Raw genomic sequence first — 22,500 nt, 5'->3', positions numbered from 1 at the left:
AGAGTTAAAATTGTTGGCATTGGATTGTGAGGAATTCTAGGTTGGGTGAACAAAAGGACTTGAGTTCCTGTAAGTTATCACAATCACACCATGAGTAATTAATCATGAAACATACACCACTGCCTTTCTTCTTCCCGGGGAGTTGTTTATTCCTAAATGAGAATCCAGCTGGCTATGTGGATTGGGACAGTATATACGGAGAGAGCCATGATTCCGTGAAGCAGAGTATGTTACAGTCCCTGATGTCTCTGGAAGGCAATCCTCGCCCTGAGCTCGTCTACTTTATTGTCCAGTAACTGAACATTAGTGAGTAATATACTCAGAAGCGGTGGATGGTGTGCACACCTCCTGAGTCGGACTAGAAGACCACTCCGGATCCAATTTATCCAATTCAGGACATTGGTATTTCTGGTCGAGTTACCGCCACTTTGTATCCAAAAGTTATTTCAGGCTGTATGTAACAACGCAAAAATATTCTGGGCTAATAATGTAAGAAATAAGACAAAAAAACAAAATTCTTCAAGTTTGCTTAAGATCTAGAAGCAGAGCTGCCATGTCTATCGGCGCCATCTTCGAAGGGCATGTATGTTGTAGGCCTATCTGACTTACAGTGCATTCGGAAAGAATTCAGACCAATTCACTTTTTCCACATTTTGTTACACTACAGCCTTATTTAAACATGCATTAAATTACTTTGTTTCCTCAATCTACACACAATATCCCATAATGACAAAGCAAAAACAGCTTTTCAGAAATGTTAGCAAAAAATAAAGTTAAACAATCAAATGACTTATTTACATAAGTATTCAGACCCTTGCTAAAAGGGGGATGAAAGATCCCAGAAATGTTCCATATGTTCCCAAAAGCTTATTTCTCTCAAATTTTCGGCACAAATTTGTTTACATTCCTGTTAGTGAGTGTTTCTCCCTTGTCAAGCTAATCCATCCACCTGGCAGTCGTGGCACATCAAGAAGCTGATTAAACAGCATGATCATTACACAGGTGCAACTTGTTTTAGAGACAGTAAAAGGCCACTCTAAAATGTGCAGTTTTGTCACAGAACACAATGCCACAGATGTCTCAAGTTTTGAGGGAGTGTGCAATTGGCATGCTGACACCGGAATATCCTCCAGAGCTCTTCCCGGAGAATTTCATGTTCTCTTTTGTACCATAAGCCACCTCCAATGTTGTTTTTGGCAGTACGTACAACCGGCCTCATAACCACAGACCACACCAGCCCAGAACCTCCACATCTGGCTTCTTCACCTGTGGGATCGTCTGAGACCAGCCACCCGGACAGCGGAAGAAACTGGGTTTGCACTTCCTAATAATTTCTGCACAGACTGTCAAAAACCGTCTCAGTGAAGCTCGTCTGCGTGCTCGTCCTCACCAGGGTCTTTACGTGACTGACTTCAGTGGACAAATGCTCACCTTCGATGGCCACTGGCACACTGGAGAAGTGTGCTCTTCATGGATATATCCCAGTTTCAACTGTATCAGGCAGATGGCAGACGTTGGTGGTGGGGGGTTTAAATTGTATTTTTAATTTGAACTTTTATTTAAGTAGGCAAGTCAGTTAAGAACGAATTCTTATTTACAATGACGGCCTACCCTGGCCAAACCCGGACATTGCTGTGCCAATTGTGCGCCTCCTTATGGGACTCCCAATCACGGCCGGATGTGATACAGCCTGGAATCGAACCAGGGACTGTAGTGAGACCTCTTGCACTGAGATGCAGTGCCTTAGACCACTGCAGGCATAAGCTACGGGCAACAAACACAATGGCAATTTGAGTGCACAGAGATACCGTGACAAGATCCTGAGGCCCATTGACGTGCCATTCATCCACCGCCATCACCTTATGTTTCAGCATAATAATGCACGGCCCCATGGCTCAAGGATCTGTACACAATTCCTGGAAGCTGAAAATGCCTCAGTTCTTCCATGGCCTGCATAATCACCAGAAATTTCCCCCATTGAGCATGTTAGGGATGCTCTGGATCGATGTGTACAACAGCGTGTTCCAGTTCCCGGCAATATCCAGCAACTTTGTGGAGCCATTGAAGAGGAGTGAGACAAATGCTCCACAGGCCACAATCAATAGTCTGATCAACTCTATGTGAAGCGAATGTGTCTCACTGCATTAGCCAAATGGTGGTCACATCAGATACTGACTGGTTTTCTGAACCACGCCCTTACCTTGCTTTAAAGGTATATGTGCCTAATGAATGTATTTAATTTGACTGATTTCCTCATTTGAACTGTAACTCTGTAAAATCTTTTAAATTGTTGCATGTTGCATTCATATTTTTCTTCAGTGTAGCATGGCATTCTTTGTCTATTTGCACATTTCTAAAGATTTGGCTGTCTAACCAGACACTGACATGCACAGCTCTCTGGGTGAGGTTCTGTCTTCAAGTCTCCAGTGGTTGTTGAAGTCCCTTCCATCTATGTAATGTATTACAGGTTATGGACACGTGAAGTCAGGTGGCAGGAGGGGTGGAGTGCATGACAGTCCATCCTGGATATGACAGAGTTTGCCTCAACCCATGGGTCCAGCAGGTAGAGTTCAATAACTACAGCCAGATGAGAGATGCAGGAGGATGGCACTCTTCTCATGCCAGGGTTTCTAAACACTTGTGATGTAGTGTTATGATATAGTAATCACCTTTTGTCCATTCGGAGGTGTTTGCCAACGCCTGATGGGCATGGCAGCATTGATCAGGCACAGGCCCCTCTCGTCCCAGATACTGGCCACTGACTTACAGATCTGACCAAGCTCCTATAACAGAAAAAGAGAGGGAAGGAGAGAAAGACTGCCGCCATACAGTCATGGAAGCCAACAGTAAATACACGGTTGAGCATAGCTAATCAGAGATTATGATTCACAGCTAATTCACAAGGGACATGTGCCAGTATGGCACTGATTGGTTGACATTACTCACTCAGGCCCAGGATAGACCATCGGCACTGTGGAAGGGGGCACCTCCTTACAACATACAAGACACAATATCAACAATGGTGGTTATGATAGGTGAATTCCAGGACAGAGAAGTGATAGTATTTTCACCTTTGACCAGATCAAATATGACCAACCTGATTCAAGTGTCCTCCATTACTCTGAAACAGGACTGGTGTCTGGCCACTGCATCCTTGTCTAGTGATAGGCCATCATTATTTTTGCACTAGAAAATACACAATAATGTTGTTGGAATGTTGTTTTGGGTTAGCTAAAGCTACCACCTAGCTTCCTAATGCTAGCTTCTGTAGCTAGCTTGAAACATTATTGAAAACAACTTGGCTACATTGAACTTCTCGTCAGGTTTGCTGGAATATTTGAGATAGTTAGCTAAGCAGGGATCTTACCTAGCCAGTTCCAGTTTAAACATTATTGGAAACAAGCTGGCTACATGAATCAAACATGTCATCAGGTTTGCTTGATTATTTAAGCTTGCTAGCCAGTTCGAGTTTAAACATTATCGATAGCAAGCTGGCTAACATTGCATCCTATCAAATCTGTCATCAGGTGTAACATTAGCTATGCAAGTCTTCTTCTCTCTGACATATCACATTACACATTAGGGAGAGGCTATATATTTAGCTAGTTACATCACAGTATCATAGCTTGCCTGTCTCACTAGCATTATCAAATAATGTAGCTAACTAGCTAGCTATAACCAAAACGTACTCATTAACACACCAGTCTCAACTTTGCTGGTTGACAGCCCGCAGAAGTAGTAGCTAGCGTCAGATGTAGACTAATCTGTATCTGGCCATCTGCCAAAGATTATTGAACAACTTTATGAATGGCTATTTTTACTCTATTTACAGAGTGGAATGTGCATTGCACCCCAATACTGCTGCTGTAGACTTGACAACATGGTTCTGAGCAGGGGGCATTAATACACCGTGTTGTCTGTGGGCAATTGACCATCATAGGTAAAAGTAGGCACGTAAGTAATCCATACCCAACCCCCCACAAAAACTGTGGCGTATCCTTCATTCCGTAACATACAGTGTTGCCAACTACTCAGTAAGGAAAGTAGCTATTGGCTGTCATAAAAGTCGCTAAATGACATCATCACCTAATTTGTGTAATTGGAGAGAGGAATAACATCGTGGGAGAGACAAAAATTGAGTAAAAAACACCCTAAATATGTTTAGAACTACAAATGAACTTTCTTCTGTCATTCTTGTTATGTCACTATTCCAACCCTCCTCCTTTATCCGGCCTTGGGACCGGCAAAAGTGACCCAAAAGAGACACTGGCAGAGTTACTTAGTTTCTTATTTAATTTTCTTGTTTTTTACATTTACTTCGCTTACATTCAGGGCGGGATCAGCCAGCGACGGCTTCCCGCATGCGGGATTAATTTGCAGTCTGGACGAGGAGGGGTGAACATCTCCTGCGCGAGGACTGGGACACCTGTGAGTGCTTTGGGACGGGGTGGGGCCCATGGCAGCGCTCGTTGAGAAGAGTAAGAACGATACGTGCTTTCACGTCGGTCTCCAAAAGTCTCCAATAACACCAGAAAAAGTCGTTAGATTTGTTGCTCGTCGTTTAAAAGAAAAGTGTCGCTAGATATAGCGACAAAGGCACTAAGTGGGCAACACTGGACATACCCATATTTCTAATGATCTCAGTTAGGATGAAAATGACTGACTCAAATTAGCCTATTTACAGCATGTAGTCAATTCTGACACTAGACTAAATGTTTCTGACTCATATTGATGCCACAAATATTGATGTTCTGCATTTCAAGAACAGTGGGAAAGTGGAGGGGGTGGTAGCAGAACGAAGAAGGCAACAGACAGGAAACTGGCACAGGCAGGGCTCAAACTGCCGTGGCCAAGGGTGTAGCCTATACTGGAAGTGGTTCACTCTGCAGTGCTGCCACTATACCAGACTCTTGTAAAACATACACCTATATCTGACATAACTACAGACTCAAGAAAGTAAAGCCCTTAAAATAAACAAAATTATCTTAACTCTTGTGAACAAATAGATGTAAGTGATTGTTTTCTCAAAATAGCGGTCATTGTAGGTTGATAAAGTGGGCAGAATAGTGCCTTGAGTTGCATGATTTGGCCTTTTGCCTCCATCTTAGTCATACTCACAAGAACTGACTGGGCAGAAAGTGTGTTAAATGCAGGGTCACTTATAGTAAGGATTTTCACATTTTTTCTTAATCATTCAACAGCGGTGCCCTGCTTTGCGGAATTGACAACGATTCAAGTTAAAAACAAGTTTTTAACCATGGTCCTTGTATGTCATTTATATTGTATATCAGTTAAAGTGCTAGATCTCAGTTTGAAGTGCTATGTATCATTATTACCAGCCTGTTCTGCGGAAATACGGTAAAGAACATAACCATAGAATGATTCCCGTACACCAAGCAAACTGTTACTTGAGTCATTATGGTTACATATAGAACCATGACCCTTCCCTAAGAAACCCTCTTTTCTTAGTGTATATCTGCAACGCTCACTCTGCTGCACATTCCTGAGTAACCTGTTTTCAGCTGACTGCAAACCATTCCTGGGGAACCATTCCTGGGGAACCTAGTGACGATAAATCATTGGTCTGTTAATGACTGAAGCCCCTGAAGTGCTCTGACATTTATCTCCATTTCCTTGTCCCATTAGCCTACACAGAATTGGGCTACTACATCATCAATAAGCTCCATCATGTGGACGATTCTGTCGGAAACAAGACCAGGCGGGCTTTCCTCTACTTGGCAGTGTTCCCGCTACTCGATGCCATGGTGAGTTGCGGCCTGCTGCTCGCTGGATTCTAGTTCCCCTTTAGCTTGGGAAATGCTTGACAGAGAGGCGGTGTTCTGACATTATGACCTATTACTCAGAATGCTCTGGGGTTTCCCCGAAGTACAGATCTAGGAACACCTTTCCTTCTCCCAATCTTAATCATTAGCCTGGTTCCTCTCTAGGTTTCTTCCTAGGTTTTGGCCTTTCTAGGGAGTTTTTCCTAGCCACCGTGCTTCTACACCTGCATTGCTTGCTGTTTGGGGTTTTAGGCTGGGTTTCTGTACAGCACTTTGAGATATCAGCTGATGTACGAAGGGCTATATAAATAAATTTGATTTGGGTGAAATGCTAAACTGACCCAAGATCAGCGCCCAGGGGCAACTTCACCCTACTCGTTTAGTCTCTGGCTTGGGAAGTGCTTGACAGAGGTGGTGTTTTGTTTGACATTCCGACCTATCGCTGAGAACATGCTACCTAGATAAAATATGCAATATATATACAATATATCTTAAAACCACTTCTGCTTTATTTAGCATATCTGTGTTACACTATACAATGTATCTAACAGCAGTGTTGGTGTAGGTCTACGTGTACTGTTATCTCCTATTTTTCCAAGTAGTATTAGTTATTTACTAACAGTGTGAGTATATTTCTGTTTTTCTTTAACCCTGGATGAAGTGTTCTGGTTTGTGTGCTACCCTGTAAAAAAAATAATATTGTAAAATGTCACAGTATTACTGTTTAATCAAAAGTACATACTGTATAAACTGAATACAGTAGATTACATAAATTATATTGCATTGTGGAAAAAATGCTACGTGAAACACAGTAACAATTTACTTACTGTATTTGTGAATATTAAAAATAGAATGCCACACTTAAAGAACACAGGCAACAAAATCAAAGAGAAAATGTTTTTGCAAATTGGTTAATTTGTTTGTGTTTTGTTATTTATATGCATTGCTTTGTTTGTGGCTGTGCTGTTTTATATTATAGAAAAAATATAGTCAGAAAGGCACAATACAAATAAATACAAATAAATATTGTTCCATTGTTAAAGGCCCACTCAGTGTTTTATATACACTGAGTGTACAGAACATTAGGAACACCTTTTAGTGTAAGAGCTGTTTGGAAAAATGCCTGAAATTTCAGCCTGTTTTTGTGGGATGGAGTTTTGGCCTGCCTGGTGACATTACCGCTCCCAGACAGTCCTAATTCCTTGAGAAATTGCTCATTTTAATGGAAAACAATCACAGTAAGGTACTTAATTGTTACCCAGAAATGATTCGATATTGCGATAAAAACAGCTGCATTGGACCATTGAAGGTAAACCAAGCACACACACAAAATAGGAGCTACATGTAAAACGCAGGCCCTTTGTGGAAATTACTTACCCTCACTTAGCCTAAATTCAAACAACAGCCCCTATGTTTTGAGTGTTTTTAGCTGACTAGAAATTGAGTAATTCTTGAAGCAAGCAAGCGCATTATGATGAGTCAGTTTGAAAAGAGTCAAGTTGTCTTGCATTGTTAGTGGACCAGTTAGTGAATATCGGCTCCTACAGCTATTCGTTGACTACTTGTTGTAAATAATACAATGTTTGTCATTGTTGTTACAATTAATTTGATGCATTATTATATACTGTATCTGTCCCTATTGAAATAGATAACGATGAATAAAAAAAAATGATCCATGGTCTGTTTGTCCTCTGTTTCAGGCCTGGACACATGCCGGTATTCTACTGAAGCACAAACACAGCCTATTAGTGGGCTGTGCCTCCGTCTCTGATGTCATAGCTCAGGTAAGAATCAGTTATCAATGGGTCTATTCATGAATTGCATTTAATATACATATTGTCATAGTGATTCAGGAGGGTGCAAAGCAGAGTATAGGGAGAAGTATGGGCATTAGTTAATTTTATACTGCATTGTGCAATCTAGTAGTATTTGTTTTTACTATTTGCATTTGCTTGACTGTGTGCCTCAAGTATAAAAATCCTTATTTTATCATTGCAACTTAAAATTAAGGACTTATATTAGCAGATCCTTCTACTTGAGATGGCTTAGAGAAGTTGTACAGTGATCAAAAGTGAACGTGTCATTCTGATTCTCTGGTTAGGACATGTCAACATGTCTTCCTTTCTCTTTGTCTTCCTCTTAAAACCACACCAACATTTTATCTGCCTCTTCTTTCTGCACTTCCTGCCATCCTCCCTCTCTCTCTATCCATCTTTCCCTCCAGATTGTCTTTGTGGCCATCTTGCTTCACAGTCATTTGGAGTGTCTGGAGCCTATGTTGATCCCCATCTTGTCCCTCTACATGGGGGCCCTGGTGCGCTTCACTATTGTAGGACTGGGTTACTACCGCAACATCCATGACAACATCCCAGAGTCCAGCGGGCCTGAAGTGGGGGTAGGTTATCTCAGGTCAGATGGGGTCAGGAGATTAACTTTGTATTTCTACAGTGGTCTGTTTGGATGTTAGAAATGCTTTGTGTAGAACATATGATTATCCTTTATGTAGAATTGTGAATTGTGTCAACTCTATGTATTACATTTCAATCCAAAACATTCTGAACATTTCACCTCACTGAACACACCCCAGGTGTCAAAGTTAACAGTGTAGAGCTTCTATATAAATTAACTACCTGAGGATGCATGATCTGTTAAAAATCTTTACATTGCATGTCAATGCTCTATGGGTGTGATTGAAGGCAGTTGATACGCTTGTCTGATGAAGAGGACCAAAGCGCAGCGTGGTACGTGTTAAAACTGAACACTGAACCAAATAACAAAGTGGAACAAAACAACTACACACAAATCTACCCACCGTCGCCGGAGGCTCCGGACCGGACTGGAGGCCGTCGCCGGAGGCTCCGGACCGGACTGGAGGCCGTCGCCGGAGGCTCCGGACCGGACTGGAGGCCGTCGCCGGAGGCTCCGGACCGGACTGGAGGCCGTCGCTGGAGGCTCCGGACCGGACTGGAGGCCGTCGCTGGAGGCTCCGGACCGGACTGGAGGCCGTCGCTGGAGGCTCCGGACTGGAGGCCGTCGCTGGAGGCTCCGGACCGGACTGGAGGCTGTCGCTGGCGGCTCCGGAGATCATGCCATGGATCATCACTGGAGGCTTTGTGCCATGGATCATCACTGGAGGCTTTGTGCCATGGATCATCACTGGAGGCTTTGTGCCATGGATCATCACTGGAGGCTTTGTGCCATGGATCTTCACTGGAGGCTTTGTGCCATGGATCATCACTGGAGGCTTTGTGCCATGGATCATCACTGGAGGCTTTGTGCCATGGATCATCACTGGAGGCTTTTATTTATTTTTATTTTTTTTATTTTACCTTTATTTAACCAGGCAAGTCAGTTAAGAACAAATTCTTATTTTCAATGACGGCCTAGGAACAGTGGGTTAACTGCCTGTTCAAGGGCAGAACGACAGATTTTGTACCTTGTCAGCTCGGGGATTTGAACTTGCAACCTTTCGGTTACTAGTCCAATGCTCTAACCACTAGGCTACCCTGCCATGGATCATCACTGGAGGCGTTGTGCCATGGATCATCACTGGAGGCTTTGTGCCATGGATCATCACTGGAGGCTTTGTGCCATGGATCATCACTGGAGGCTTTGTGCCATGGATCATCACTGGAGGCTTTGTGCCATGGATCATCACTGGAGGCTTTGTGCCATGGATCATCACTGGAGGCTTTGTGTCATGGATCATCACTGGAGGCTTCGTGCCATGGATCATCACTAGAGGGAGGAGACATATGGGCAGTCTGGTACGTGGAGCTGCCACAGGGCTCACCAGGCTGGGGAGACATACAAGAGGATTAATTCTGGGTGCAGAAACAGGACTCACCAGGCTGGAGGGACATACAGGAGGCCCTGTCCTTGGCAGAGGCACCGGATACACAGGGCCATGGAGGCACACTGGAGGTCTCGAGCTAGGAGCCTGCACAACCCATCCTGGCTGGATGGTGACTTTGGCCTGGCACGGGCGCAGGACGCACTGGGCTGTGCAGACGCACTGGAGACACAGTGCGCAGAGCCGGCGCAGGATACCCTGGGCCGTAGAGACGTACTGGAGGTCTGGAGAGCAGGGCAGGCACAATCCCTCCTGGCTGGATGCTCACCCTAGCCCGGCAGATGCGGGGAGCTGGGATGTAAGCGCACCTGGCTAAGAACGCGTATAACCCGGTGCACCGCATAACCCGGTGCCTGACCAGTACGACGCCTGCCATGGTAAGCACGGGTAGTTGGCTCAGGTCTCCAACCTGGCTCAGCCAATCTCCCTGTGTGCCTCCTTCCCCAAAAAATGTGGGAGTGGCCTCCCGGTCTTTAGTGCCAGCCTTGTCCCCGTGTAATCCTTGGCCCCGCTGCCTCCGCCTTCCTTGCTGCTTCGAGCTGCTCCCATTGCAGGCGAACTTTTCCGGCCAGGATCTCCTCCCACGTGTAGGATCCTTTGCCGTCCAGGATGTCCTCCCATGTCCAGTCCTCCTTACCACGCTGCTTGGTCCTTTGATGGTGGGTAGTTGTGTAATGCTCCTCTGAAGAAGAGGACCAAAGAACAGCGTTGTACGTGCTCATGATTATTTATTCAAACTGAACACTGAAACAAAATAACAAAGTGGAACAAAACAAAACAGTTCTGTCTGGTGACACACAAAACAACTACCCACAAAACACAGGTGGGAAAAAGCTGCCTAAGTATGATTCTCAATCAGAGACAACGATAGACAGCTGCCTTTGAGAACCACACCAGGCCAAACACACAGAAATAGAAAACATAGAAATAAAGAAACTAGAATGCCCACCCTAGTCACACCCTGGCCTAACCAAAATAGAGAATAAAAGCCTCTATGGCCAGGGCGTGACAGCAGTGACACATTATAAACAGCGGGTCATTCAGTTCATTGACTGTTGGTTCATCAGTGATATAATTAGTAGACTATCCAATTAATTTCAATATGACTTTTATAATCCCCAAGGTAAATTAAAATGGAAGGATAGAATGGAATAGTAAAAAATGCCGTCCTGCTCCTCTCCTCACTACTTAACTTCCCCTCACAGTCCCTTAAGTCTCGTTAGTTTGGCTGCTCATCCTACCTTAATTATCCCTCACCCATCATAGCCCTGCCATTCCCAACCAATCAGAGAGCTTGGAAATGCGCATCTGGACGCTGCACCCACTCAGGTCAGAGTGTTATCATCGTCCAAAGGGAGAATACGCATGTTTCTGAGGACTTTTTATTGTCGACAGTAACACGAATGTCTGAATGATGTGTGTGTATCTAAAAAAACACAACAATAAGATTCCAAGTCATTCGGATTACCAAAATCATATAAACATCTTCAAAGGAAACAGCTCAGAGGGCCCTCATCTCCTTCCTTTAGGTCGTCTTGTTGTTGGTAATCAAGCCTACTACTGTTGTGTTGTCTGCAAACTTGATGATTGAGTTGAAGGCGTGCATGGCCAGGCAGTCATGGGTGTACATGGTGTACACGAGGGAGCTGAGCACACATCCTTGTGGGGCCCCAGTGTTGAGAATCAGCGAAGTTTGGGGCGGCCCGTCAAGAAGTCCTGGACCCAATTGCACAGGGCGGGGTTGAGACCCAGAGCATCAAGCTTGATGATGAGCTTGGAGGGTACTATGGTGTTGTATGCTGAGCTATAGTCATTGAACAGCATTCTTATATAGGTATTCCTCTTGTCCAGATGGGATAGGGCAGTGTGCAGTGTTATGGCGATTGCATCGTCTGTGGACCTATTGGGGCAGTAAAGCAAGTTTAAGTGGGTCTAGGGTGACAGGTAAGGTGTAGGTGATATGATCCTTGACTAGTCTCTCAAAGCACTTCATGATGACAGAAGTAAGTGCTACGGGGCGATAAGTCATTTAGTTCAGTTACCTTTGCCTTCTTGGCTACAGGAACAATGGTGGCCATCTTGAAGCATGTGGGTACAGCAGACTGGGATAGGGAGCAATTAAATATGTCCGCAAACACACCAGCCAGCTGGTCTGCGCATGCTCTGAGGATGCGGCTAGGGATGATGTCTGGGCCAGCAGCCTTGAGAGGGTTAACACGTTTAAATATCTTACTCACGTTGGCCACGTAGAAGGAGAGCCCACAGTCCATGTTTGTGGGCCGCGTCGGTGGCACTGTATTGTCCTCAAAGCAGGCAAAGGTGTTTAGTTTGTTTGGAAGTAAGACGTCGGTGTCCGTGACATGGCTGGTTTTCCTTTGTAGTCTTTGTCTGTAAATCATTTTTGTGATTATGCTGCGGTACTTACCGAGGTAATTTGTTGTTTAGTATGGTACCCTGCGTCACCACTTCATTGCTCCAGACCAGCGCAAGGCGGAGTTAGAGCACCGATTATGCTTTTGGGTCCTAATGTGTCTCTAACTGACAATGAATGTAAGCCATAAACCTACATATAAACGGATAATTGTGCACAACTTCAGTAGTACTTACTAAAACTGTTATTACACTACGGTTTTTATTATTTCATTTTGTTAGGATTATTTTGCTCTAACTGGAGTACTGGAGGCCACTCCCGACCAGTCACATTGTACAGTGCCTGAGTGGCGCAACTGTCTAAGACACTGCATGTGTTGCTACAGATGCTGGTTCAATACCTGTGCGGTCCTTGACTGGGAGACCCAAGAAATGACTGTAGGTTTGTGGTTTCTTTCTCTCTAAACAGAAATAAATCATTTTAAGTAACAAACAGGCTTTATTTACAAATTAGTAACAATGTCTCACCCCATGTTCAAGAATGTATTTTTCGCACTCATTTTACATGAAATCATCTCCAAAATTAACCCTGTTATTAGCAGAACAATATATACTGGTCATATTGTTCATGGCTCACAATGAGATTGCCTTGCAGTTCTCTAGCTGTATCCACTGGAGCACGCGAGGTTCAAGGCATGGGGGCATGGGATGGGCCGCAGAGCTGCGCACAGAAGACCGACCTAAGACCATGGGGAAGGGGGGGGGGGGGATGGATTCCCTCCCCGCCACACTGGCAACACTTTAAGTGGCTTAGCACTAATAATGGCGCTGACTAGGGATACATTCCCACTGTTCTGTTCTTAGTGCCAGTCTGCACGGTCAAACTAAAACAATGTAACTAACAATGGCATCTTTATGCTTTCGTTAATAAAATAATGATACAAATTTAAATAAATGTTTATTTAGTTATGGATCCCTAACGAATTACTATGGGAATAAATATCACTGAATTACAGAAATATCCTCCATATGTAATTATTGGCGGAGAGTCACGTCATATTTTTCGATATACTGTAGGCGACATGAGTCTCACTAGTGTTGAGTAATGTGATGTTAAAAGTGGTGTAGGTTTTATCAATGAGATTCATTGAATTTCCGTTTGGGTATTGATTAGACTAGAATTAGAAAATTGGGGTGTAGAAATGTTATGCTCTTAGTGTAACCTTTATTTAACTAGGCAAGTCATGTAAGAACACATTCTTCTTTACAAGGACAGCATAACCCAGAGGGTTTTTTGTTTTTCTTGGAATAGAAACCCCATAATGTTAAGCAACATTTCTTTAAATCAGTCCCATATACTATGTTCTTACAAAAACAGGTTTTAAATTCTCTAGTATTGCCAGTATAGAAGGCTATCAAATGCTTCTCAAAGATGAAGACTCTATACTGACATTTCGCTTGTTTGATTGCCTTGCAGAGAGAATAACTACACAGTTTGTATTCTCACATATTCCCAGTCACCTTTCCATGATTAAATGTGGTGGTTCGTGCTTTCAGTTTTGCGCAAATGTCGCCATCTATCCACAGTTTCTGGTTGGGGTAGGTTTTAATAGTCACAGTAGGTACAACATCTCCTATGCACAGATTTGCCAAAACGAGGGCAGGGGAGGGCCTTGTATGCATCGCGGAAGTTAGAGTAGTAGTGATCCAGAGTTTTTCCAGAGCGAGTACTACAGCCAGTATGCTGATTGAATTTAGGTAGCCTTGTTCTCAAATATGCTTTGTTAAAATCCCCAGCTACAGTAAATGTAGCCTCAGGATAAATGGTTTCCAGTTTGCATTAAGTCCATTGAATTTCATAGAGGGCCGTTGTGTTATCGGCTTGAGGGGAGATATACATGGCTGTGACTATAACAGAGGAGAATAATACAGTTGGCATTTGATTTTGAGGAATTCTAGGTCAGGTGAACAAAAGGACTTGCGTTCCTGTATGTTGTTACAAATACACCATGAGTCGTTAACCATGAAACATACAGCCCTGACCTTCTTCTTCCCGGAGAGATATTTATTCCTGTCATCGCGACAAAGAATCCAGGTGGCTGTACCGACTCTGACAGCATATCCAGAGAGAGCCAGAGAGAGCCATGTTTCCGTGAAACAGAGTATGTTTCAATCCCTGATGTCTCTATGGAAAGCAACCCTTTCCCTAAATTCGTCTACCTTGTTATCTAGAGACTGGACATTATCACGTAATATACTTGGAAGCGGTGAGTGATGTGCCCACCACCGAAGTCTGACCAGAAGACCGCTCTGTCTACCTCTTCTCTGGCGGCGTTGTTTTTTGGTCAGCCTCTGGAATGAGTTCAAATGCCCTGGGTGGTTCTGACAAAGGATCTGCTTCGGGAAAGTCATACTGGTCGTAGTGCTGGTCAGTTGATGCCGCTCTGATATCCAATAGTTCTTCCCGGCTGTGTGTAATATCACTTAAGATTTTCTGGGCTAACAATGTAAGAAATAATACATGCAAAAACTAATTGCTGCAAAGTTTCCTAAGGACTAGAAGTGAGGCAGCGCTCTCTGTCGGCACTATCTTAAACAACAATAGATACTGTATACTTGTTAGATAGTACTGCACTGTTGGAGCTAGAAACACAAGCATTTCGTTACACCTGCAATAACATCTGCTTAACACAGGTATGTGACAAATAAAATTGAGTGATTTGATTTGAGGGTACCAGTAACGTGGCAATATGCACAGGGTTCCCTGAGATAGAACTTTAGTTACAATATAATATGACTTAATATTCCACCATATGATGGAACTTTAGTTACAATGGAATTACTTTATTGCACAGTTGCATTTGGGAATGCTCATCACTTTCTCCCATGCCTCCCTCCCTCTTTCTCCATCGCCCGCAGGGTGACGCTACCATCAAGAAGATGCTGAGTTTCTGGTGGCCCCTGGCCCTGATCCTGGCCATGCAGAGAATCAGCAGGCCTATCGTCAACCTCTTTGTCTCCCGGGACCTCAAGGGAAGCTCGGCTGCCACCGAGGCAAGTGTCCTACCGACCTCATATGAGGATTTTAAGCACACAACACACTTTTCCAGTCTAGCAAGAAGGTGATATTCTGAACAATGTAGTAGTGTCCCCCCAGCCCAGAATGCTTTTGGTTTTGATATGGTCCAGTACATAATCCATATACAAATATCATAGTGAATTCATGATGTGAATTTTCATACTTTGTCATATTTCTATATATAGTTACTATCAGTTTTATGACAATTTACCCAAATTATTTCTATTACTTTACCCAAAATATTATGACATTAGTGATCGTCAAAATGTGTGAAATTTGCAAACGTCTAAAACAACATTTTGGCCATTTCAAATTGTATTGGTCAGATGTTGCGCCTTCTCCACCACACTGTCTTTGTGGGTGGACCATTTTGGTTTGTCCGTGATGTGCACACTGAGGAACTTAACTCTCCACCTTCTCCACTGCTGTCCCATCAATGTGGATAGAGGGGTGCCCCCTCTCCTGTTTCCTGAAGACCACGATCATCTCCTTTGTTTTGTTGACGTTGAGTGAGAGGTTGTTTTCCTGACACCGCACGCCGAGTGCCCTCACCTCCTCCCTGTAGGCTGTCTCGTTGTTGTTGGTAATCAAGCCTGCTAATGTTGTGTCATCTGTAAACTTGATGATTGAGTTGGTGGCGTGCATGGCCACGCAGTCATGGGTGAACAGGGAGTATAGGAGAGGGCTGAACATGCACGCTTGTGGGGCCCCAGTGTTGAGGATCAGCGAAGTGGAGATGCTGTTTCCTACCTTCAACACCTAGGGGCGGCCTGTCAGGAAGTCCTGGACCCAATTGCACAGGACGGGATTAAGACCCAGGGCCTCAAGATTAAGGATGATTTTGGAGGGTACTATGGTGTTGAATGCTGAGCTAGAGTCAATGAACAGCATTCTTAAATAGGTTTTCCTCTTGTCCAGATGGGATAGGGCAGTGTGCAGGCGATTGCATCATCTGTGGACCTATTGGGGGGGTGGGGCTAATAGTAAAACGTTTTTAAAAAGTTACTTCCGCACAAAATTACAGCTTTACTTATTTTAGGCTTTGTGTAGGTCAAGATCTTTATCGTACAGCTATAAAAGTTACAGTATATATAGAACCGCCTGCTCAATAGGAATCCAGCAATGTCTGTGTCGCAGGCTGCTTTTCTATGGTCCGCCCCTTTGACGTGGCAAAGAGATGAAAAAATGGATTGTAATGACACAGCCAGCCACTGGTTGGAGCCAGAGACACATTTTTTGTGTTCTGACATATAAAAGGGTCAATAAAATAAGTAATGTAAGCATTATTAGTAATTACCTATAAATCTAGTGCTCCTAAAAGGTTAAAAGCATATGATTGGAGTGAATTTCTAACATTGTTAAGTCCATGTGAGAAAGTTTGCAAGGGTGGAGAATTGGCATGCAACCAAACAAAGCTAATTCCAAACACCCTATCCCCTTACCCAGACTCGTAATTGAGTTTAGGTGCACCCTGTTGCCATTGATCATCCTTGACATGTTTCTACAACTTGATTGGAGTCCACCTGTGGTAAATTCAATTGATTGGACATGATTTGGAAAGGCACACACCTGTCTATGTAAGGTCCCACATTTGACAGTTTATGTCAGAGCAAAAACAAAACCATGAGGTCAATTGCCCTTAGAGTTACGAGACAGGATTGTGTCAAGGCACGGATGTGGGGAAGGGTACCAAAATATTTCTGCAGCACTGAAGGTCCACAAGGAACACAGTGACCTCCATCATTCTTAAATGGCTAAACTGAGCAATTGGGGGAGAAGGGCCTTGGTCAGGCAGATGACCAAGAACCTGATGGTCACTCTGACAGAGCTACAGGGTTTCTCTGTGGAGATGGGAGAACGTTCCAGAAGGACAACCATCTCTGCAGCACTCCACCAATCAGGTGGAAGCCACTCCTCAGTAAAAGGCACATGACAGCAACTCTCAGACCATGAGAAACCAGATTCTCTGTTCTGATGAAACCAAGATTGAACTCTTTGACCTGAATGCCACGTCTGGAGGAAACCTGACACCATCCCTACGGTGAAGCATGGTGGTGGCAGCATCATGCTGTGGGGATGTTTTTCAGCTTCAGGGACTGGGAGACTAGTCAGGATCGATGGGAAGATGAACAGAGCAAAGTACAAAGAGATCCTTGATGAAAACATTCTCCAGAGCTTGTACTAAGGACCTATGACTAGTGCGATTGTTCACCTTCCAACAGGACAACAACCCAAATCACACAGCCAAGACGACGCAGGAGTCGTTTCGGGACAAGTCTCTGAATGTCCTTGAGTGGCCCAGCCAGAGCCCAGACTTCCCCGATTGAACATCCCCGAGAGACCTGAAAATAGCTATGCCGCAACACTCCCCATCCAACCTGACAAAGCTTGAGAGGATCTGCAGAGAAGAATGGGAAAAACTCCCCAAGTGCAGGTGTGCCAAGCTTGTAGCGCCATACCCAAGAAGACTCAATGTTGTAATCACTGCCAAAGATGCTTCAATAGAGTACTGAGTAAAGTGTCTGAATACTTATGTCATATTTTAGATTTTCCAAAAACCTGTTTTTGCTTTGCCATTATGAGGTATTGTGCGTAGATTGATGAAGGGGGAAACTATTTAATCCATTTTAGAATAAGGCTGTAACTGAACAAAATGTGAAAATTCAAGGGGTCTGAATACTTTCCGAAAAAAGTAAATATATATACTGTATATATATATTTACCCAAAAATATATGGGTGATTGGAAATGACGCAGACAGTTAACACTGATGGAAGCTTCAATATAAACTCAGCAAAAAAAGAAACATCCTCTCATTGTCAACTGTGTTTATTTTCAGCAAACTTAACAAATATTTGAATGAACATAACAAGATTCAATAACTGAGACAAACTGAACAAGTTCCACAGACATGTGACTAACAGAAATGGAATAACGTGTCCCTTGAACAAAGGGCGGGTCAAAATCAAAAGTAACAGTCAGTATCTGGTGTGGCCACCAGCTGAATTAATTACTGCAGTGCATCTCTTCCTCATGGACTGCACCATATTTGCCAGGTCTTGCTGTGAGATATTACCCCACTCTTCCACCAAGGCACCTGCAAGTTTCTGGACATTTCTGGGGGGATGGCCCTATCCCCTCACCCTCTGATCCAACAGGTCCAAGACGTGCTCAATGGGATTGAGATCCGGGCTCTTCGCTGGCCATGGCAGAACACTGACATTCCTGTCTTGCAGGAAATCACAGATCAAGCAGTATGGAATGACAACAAGCTCAGTCCGATGATGCTATGACACACCGCCCCAGACCATGATGGACCCTCCACCTCCAAATCAACCCTGCTCCAGAGTACAAGCCTCGGTGTAACGCTCATTCCTTCGACGATAAGCGAGAAGCCGACCATCACCCCTGGTGAGACAAAACCGCGACTCGTCAGTGAAGACCACTGTGAAGAGCCAGTCCTGTCTGGTCCAGCGACGGTGGGTTTGTGCCCATAGGCAATGTTGTTGCCAATGATGTCTGGGGAGGACCTGCCAGTCCAGCCTCTCTCAGCCTATTGCTGACAGTCCAAGCACTAATAGAGGGATTGTGCGTTCCTGGTGTAACTCGGGCAGTTGTTGTTTCTATCCTGTACCTGTCCCGCAGGTGTGATGCTCGGATGTACCGATCCTGTGCAGGTGTTGTTACACGTGGTCTGCTACTGCGAGGACGATCAGCTGTCCGTCCCGTCTCCCTGTAGTGCTGTTTTAGGCGTCTCACAGTACGAACATTGCAATTTATTGCCCTGGCCACATCTGCAGTCCTCATGCCTCCTTGCAGCGTGCCTAAGGCATGTTCACGCAGATGAGCAGGGACCCTGGGCATCTTTCTTTTTGTGTTTTTCAGAGTCAGTAGAAAGGTCTCTTTAGTGTCCTAACTGTGACCTTAATTGCCTACCATCTGTAAGCTGTTAGTGTCTTAACGACCTTTCTACAGGTGCATGTTCATTAATTGTTTATGATTCATTGAACAAGCATGTTCACACAACTTATTGTGGGACGCTTGTGGAAGGCTAACCTAAACGTTTGACCCAAGTTAAACAATTTACTGGCAATGCTACCAAATACAAATTGTGTGTATGTTGTGGCAGACCAGGGGGTTGGGTCAAGACGTTTACACAGGTGTATGTAATCTTCTGACTTCAACTGTGTATGTACAGTTGTGGCCAAAAGACACAAATATTAATTTCCACAAGGTTTGCTGCTTTGGTGTCTTTAGATATGTGTCAGATGTTACTATGGAATACTAAAGTATAATTACAAGCATTTCATAAGTGTCAAAAGGCTTTTATTTACAATTACATGAAGTTGATGCAAAGAGTCAATATTTGCAGTTTTGAGCCTTCTTTTTCAAGACCTCTGCAATCCACCCAGGCATGCTGTCAATTAACTTCTGGGCCACATCCTGACTGATGGCAGCCCATTCTTGCATAATCAATGCTTGGAGTTTGTATTTTTGTTTGTCCACCCGCCTCTTGAGGGTTGACCACAAGTTCTCAATGGGATTAAGGTCTGGGGAGTTCCCTGGCCATGGACCCAAAATATCGATGGTTTGTTCCCCGGACCACTTAGTTATCAGTTTTGCCTTATGGCAAGGTGCTCCATCATGCTGGAATAGGCATTGTTCGTCACCAAACTGTTCCTGGATGGTTGGGAGAAGTTGCACTCGGAGGATGTGTTGGTACCATTCTTTATTCATGGCTGTGTTCTTAGGCAAAATTGTGAGTGAGCAACTCCCTTGGCTGAGAAGCAACCCCACACATGAATGGTCTCAGGATGCTTTACTGTTGGCATGACACAGGACTGATGGTAAACGCTCACCTTGTCTTCTTTGGACAAGCTTTTTTCCGGATGACCCAAACAATCGGAAAGGGGATTCATCAGAGAAAATTACTTTACCCCAGTCCTCAGCAGTCTAATCCCTGTACCTTTTGCAGAATATCAGTCTGTCCCTGATGTTTTTCCCGGAGAGAAGTGGCTTCTTCGCTGCCCTTCTTGACACCAGGCCATCCTCCAAAAGTCTTCGCCTCACTGTGCGTGCAGATGCACTCACACCTGCCTGCTGCCATTCCCGAGCAAGCTCTGTACTGGTGGTGCCCCTATCCCGCAGCTGAATCAACTTTAAGAGATGGTCCTGGCGCTTGCTGGACTTTCTTGGGCGCCCTGAAGCCTTCTTCACAACAATTGAACCGCTCTCCTTGAAGTTCTTGATGATCCGATAAATGGTTGATTTAGGTGCAATCTTACTGGCAGCAATATCCTTGAATGTGAAGCCCTTTTTATGCAAAGCAATGCTGACGGCACGTGTTTCCTTGCAGGTAACCATGGTTGACAGAGGAAAAACAATGACCCTCCTTTTGAAACTTCCAGTCTGTTATTCGAACTCAATCAGCATGACAGAGTGATCTCCAGCATTGTCCTCGTCAACACTCACACCTGTGTAAACGAGATAATCACTGACAGGATGTCAGCTGGTCCTCTTGTGGCAGGGCTGAGTTGCAGTGGAAATGTTTTGGGGGGATTCAGTTCATTTGCATGGCAAAGAGGGACTTTGCAGTTCATCTGATCACTCTTCATAACATTCTGGAATAAATGCAAATTGCCATCATACAAATTGAGGCAGCAGACTTTGTGAAAATTAATATTTGTGTCATTCTCAAAACTTTTGGCCACGACTGTATATCTACACACAAGTTTTAGAACACCTACTCCAAGGTTTTCTTTATTTTCTACATTGTAGAATAATAGTGAAGACATCAAAACTATGAAATAACACACATGGAATCATGTAGTAACTGTATGGACCGACGCGGATGTCGAGAAGCAGGTACGGGGAGTAAAAAATATAATCGGAACAGACTTGGAACAAGACAGGAACATCGTCAGCACACGGGTAAACAAGGACATATGACAGTCAATGCTGATGTTGGGAAAAGAGCGGGGTAAGTCCAATAATCACCAGGACTCACCTGATTGAGTCCAGGTGAGTCCAATAATCGCTGATGCGCGTGACTGGGGACGGCAGTTGTGCGTAATGCTGGGGAGCCCTCGAGCGCCAGGGGGGAAGAGCTGGAGTTGGCATGACAGTAACTGTTAAGCAAATCAAAATATATTTTGTATTTGAGATTCTTCAAATAGCCACCCTTTGCCTTGTTGACAGCTTTGCACACTTTTGGCATTTTATCAACCAGCTTCACCTGGAATGCTTTTCCAACAGTCTTGAAGGAGTTCCCACATATGCTGAGCACTTGTTGGCTGCTTTTCCTTCACTCTGCAGTCCGACTCATCCCAAACCATCTCAATTTATTTGAGGCCAGGGGATTGTGGAGGCCAGGTCATCTGATGCAGCACTCCATCACTCGCCTTCTTGGTAAAATAGCCCTTACTCAGCCTGGAGGTGTGTTGGGTCATTTTCCTGTTGAAAAACAAATGATAGTTCCACTAAGTGCAAACCAGATGAGATGGCGTATCGCTGCAGAGTGCTGTGGTAGCCATGCTTGTTAAGTGGGCCTTGAATTCTAAATAAATCACAGACAGTGTCACCAGCAAAGCATCCCCATACCATTACACCTCCTCCTCCATGCTTTACGGTGGAAACCACACATGCGGAGATCATCCATTCACCCACACCGTGTCTCACAAAGACATGGCGGTTGGAACCAAAAATCTCCAATTTGGTCTTCAGACCAAAGGACAAATTTCCACCGGCCTAATGTAAATTGCTCGTGTTTCTTGTCCCAAGCAAGTCTCTTCTTCTAATTGGTGTCCTTTAGTAATAGTTTATGTTGCAGCAATTCAACCCTGAAGCCCTGATTCACACAGTCTCCTGTGAACAGTTGATGTTGAGATGTGTCTGTTACTTGAACTCTGTGAAGCAATTATTTGAGCTGCAATTTCTGAGGCTGATAACTCGAATGAACTTATCCTCTGCAGCAGAGGTAACTCTGGGTTTTCTTTTCTTGTGGCGGTCCTCATGAGAGACAGTTTCATCATAGTGCTTGATGGTTTTTGCGATTCCACTTGAAGAAACTTTCAAAGTTCTTGAAATGTTCTGTATTAACTGACCTTCATGTCTTAAAGTAATGATGGACTGTTGTTTCTCTTTCCTTATTTGAGCTGTTCTTGCCATAATATGGACTTGGTCTTTTACCAAAATTGAGCTATCTTCTGTATACCCCCCCCCCTACCTTGTCACAACACAACTGATTTGCTCAAATGCATTAAGAAGGAAATAAATTCCACAAATTAACAAGGCACACCTGTTAATTGAAATTGCATTCCTGGTGACTACCTCAGGAAGATGGTTGAGAGAATGCCAAGTGTATGCAAAGCTCTCATCAAAGCAAAGGGTGGCTATTTGAATCTCAAATCTCAAATA

At 44.1% G+C, this 22,500-nt stretch overlaps 1 protein-coding gene across 1 annotated transcript in view; it reads left to right on the top strand.

Annotated features, from left to right (window-relative positions):
• ankhb (ANKH inorganic pyrophosphate transport regulator b) overlaps positions 1 to 22,500 on the top strand; it is a 109,763-nt gene that overhangs the window by 49,888 nt on the left and 37,375 nt on the right. The window contains exons 3-6 of the mRNA XM_020467240.2: positions 5,647 to 5,765; positions 7,484 to 7,567; positions 8,008 to 8,178; positions 14,926 to 15,060. Coding sequence (XP_020322829.1) covers positions 5,647 to 5,765; positions 7,484 to 7,567; positions 8,008 to 8,178; positions 14,926 to 15,060 — 509 coding nt within the window. The remainder of the gene's footprint in view (positions 1 to 5,646; positions 5,766 to 7,483; positions 7,568 to 8,007; positions 8,179 to 14,925; positions 15,061 to 22,500) is intronic.

This window comes from Oncorhynchus kisutch, linkage group LG30 (genome assembly GCF_002021735.2).
Source record: "Oncorhynchus kisutch isolate 150728-3 linkage group LG30, Okis_V2, whole genome shotgun sequence".
In the NCBI taxonomy this organism is placed as follows: domain Eukaryota; kingdom Metazoa; phylum Chordata; class Actinopteri; order Salmoniformes; family Salmonidae; genus Oncorhynchus; species Oncorhynchus kisutch.
Note: the sequence above shows the minus strand (reverse complement) of the source record. Positions and strands in the feature narration are given on the sequence as shown.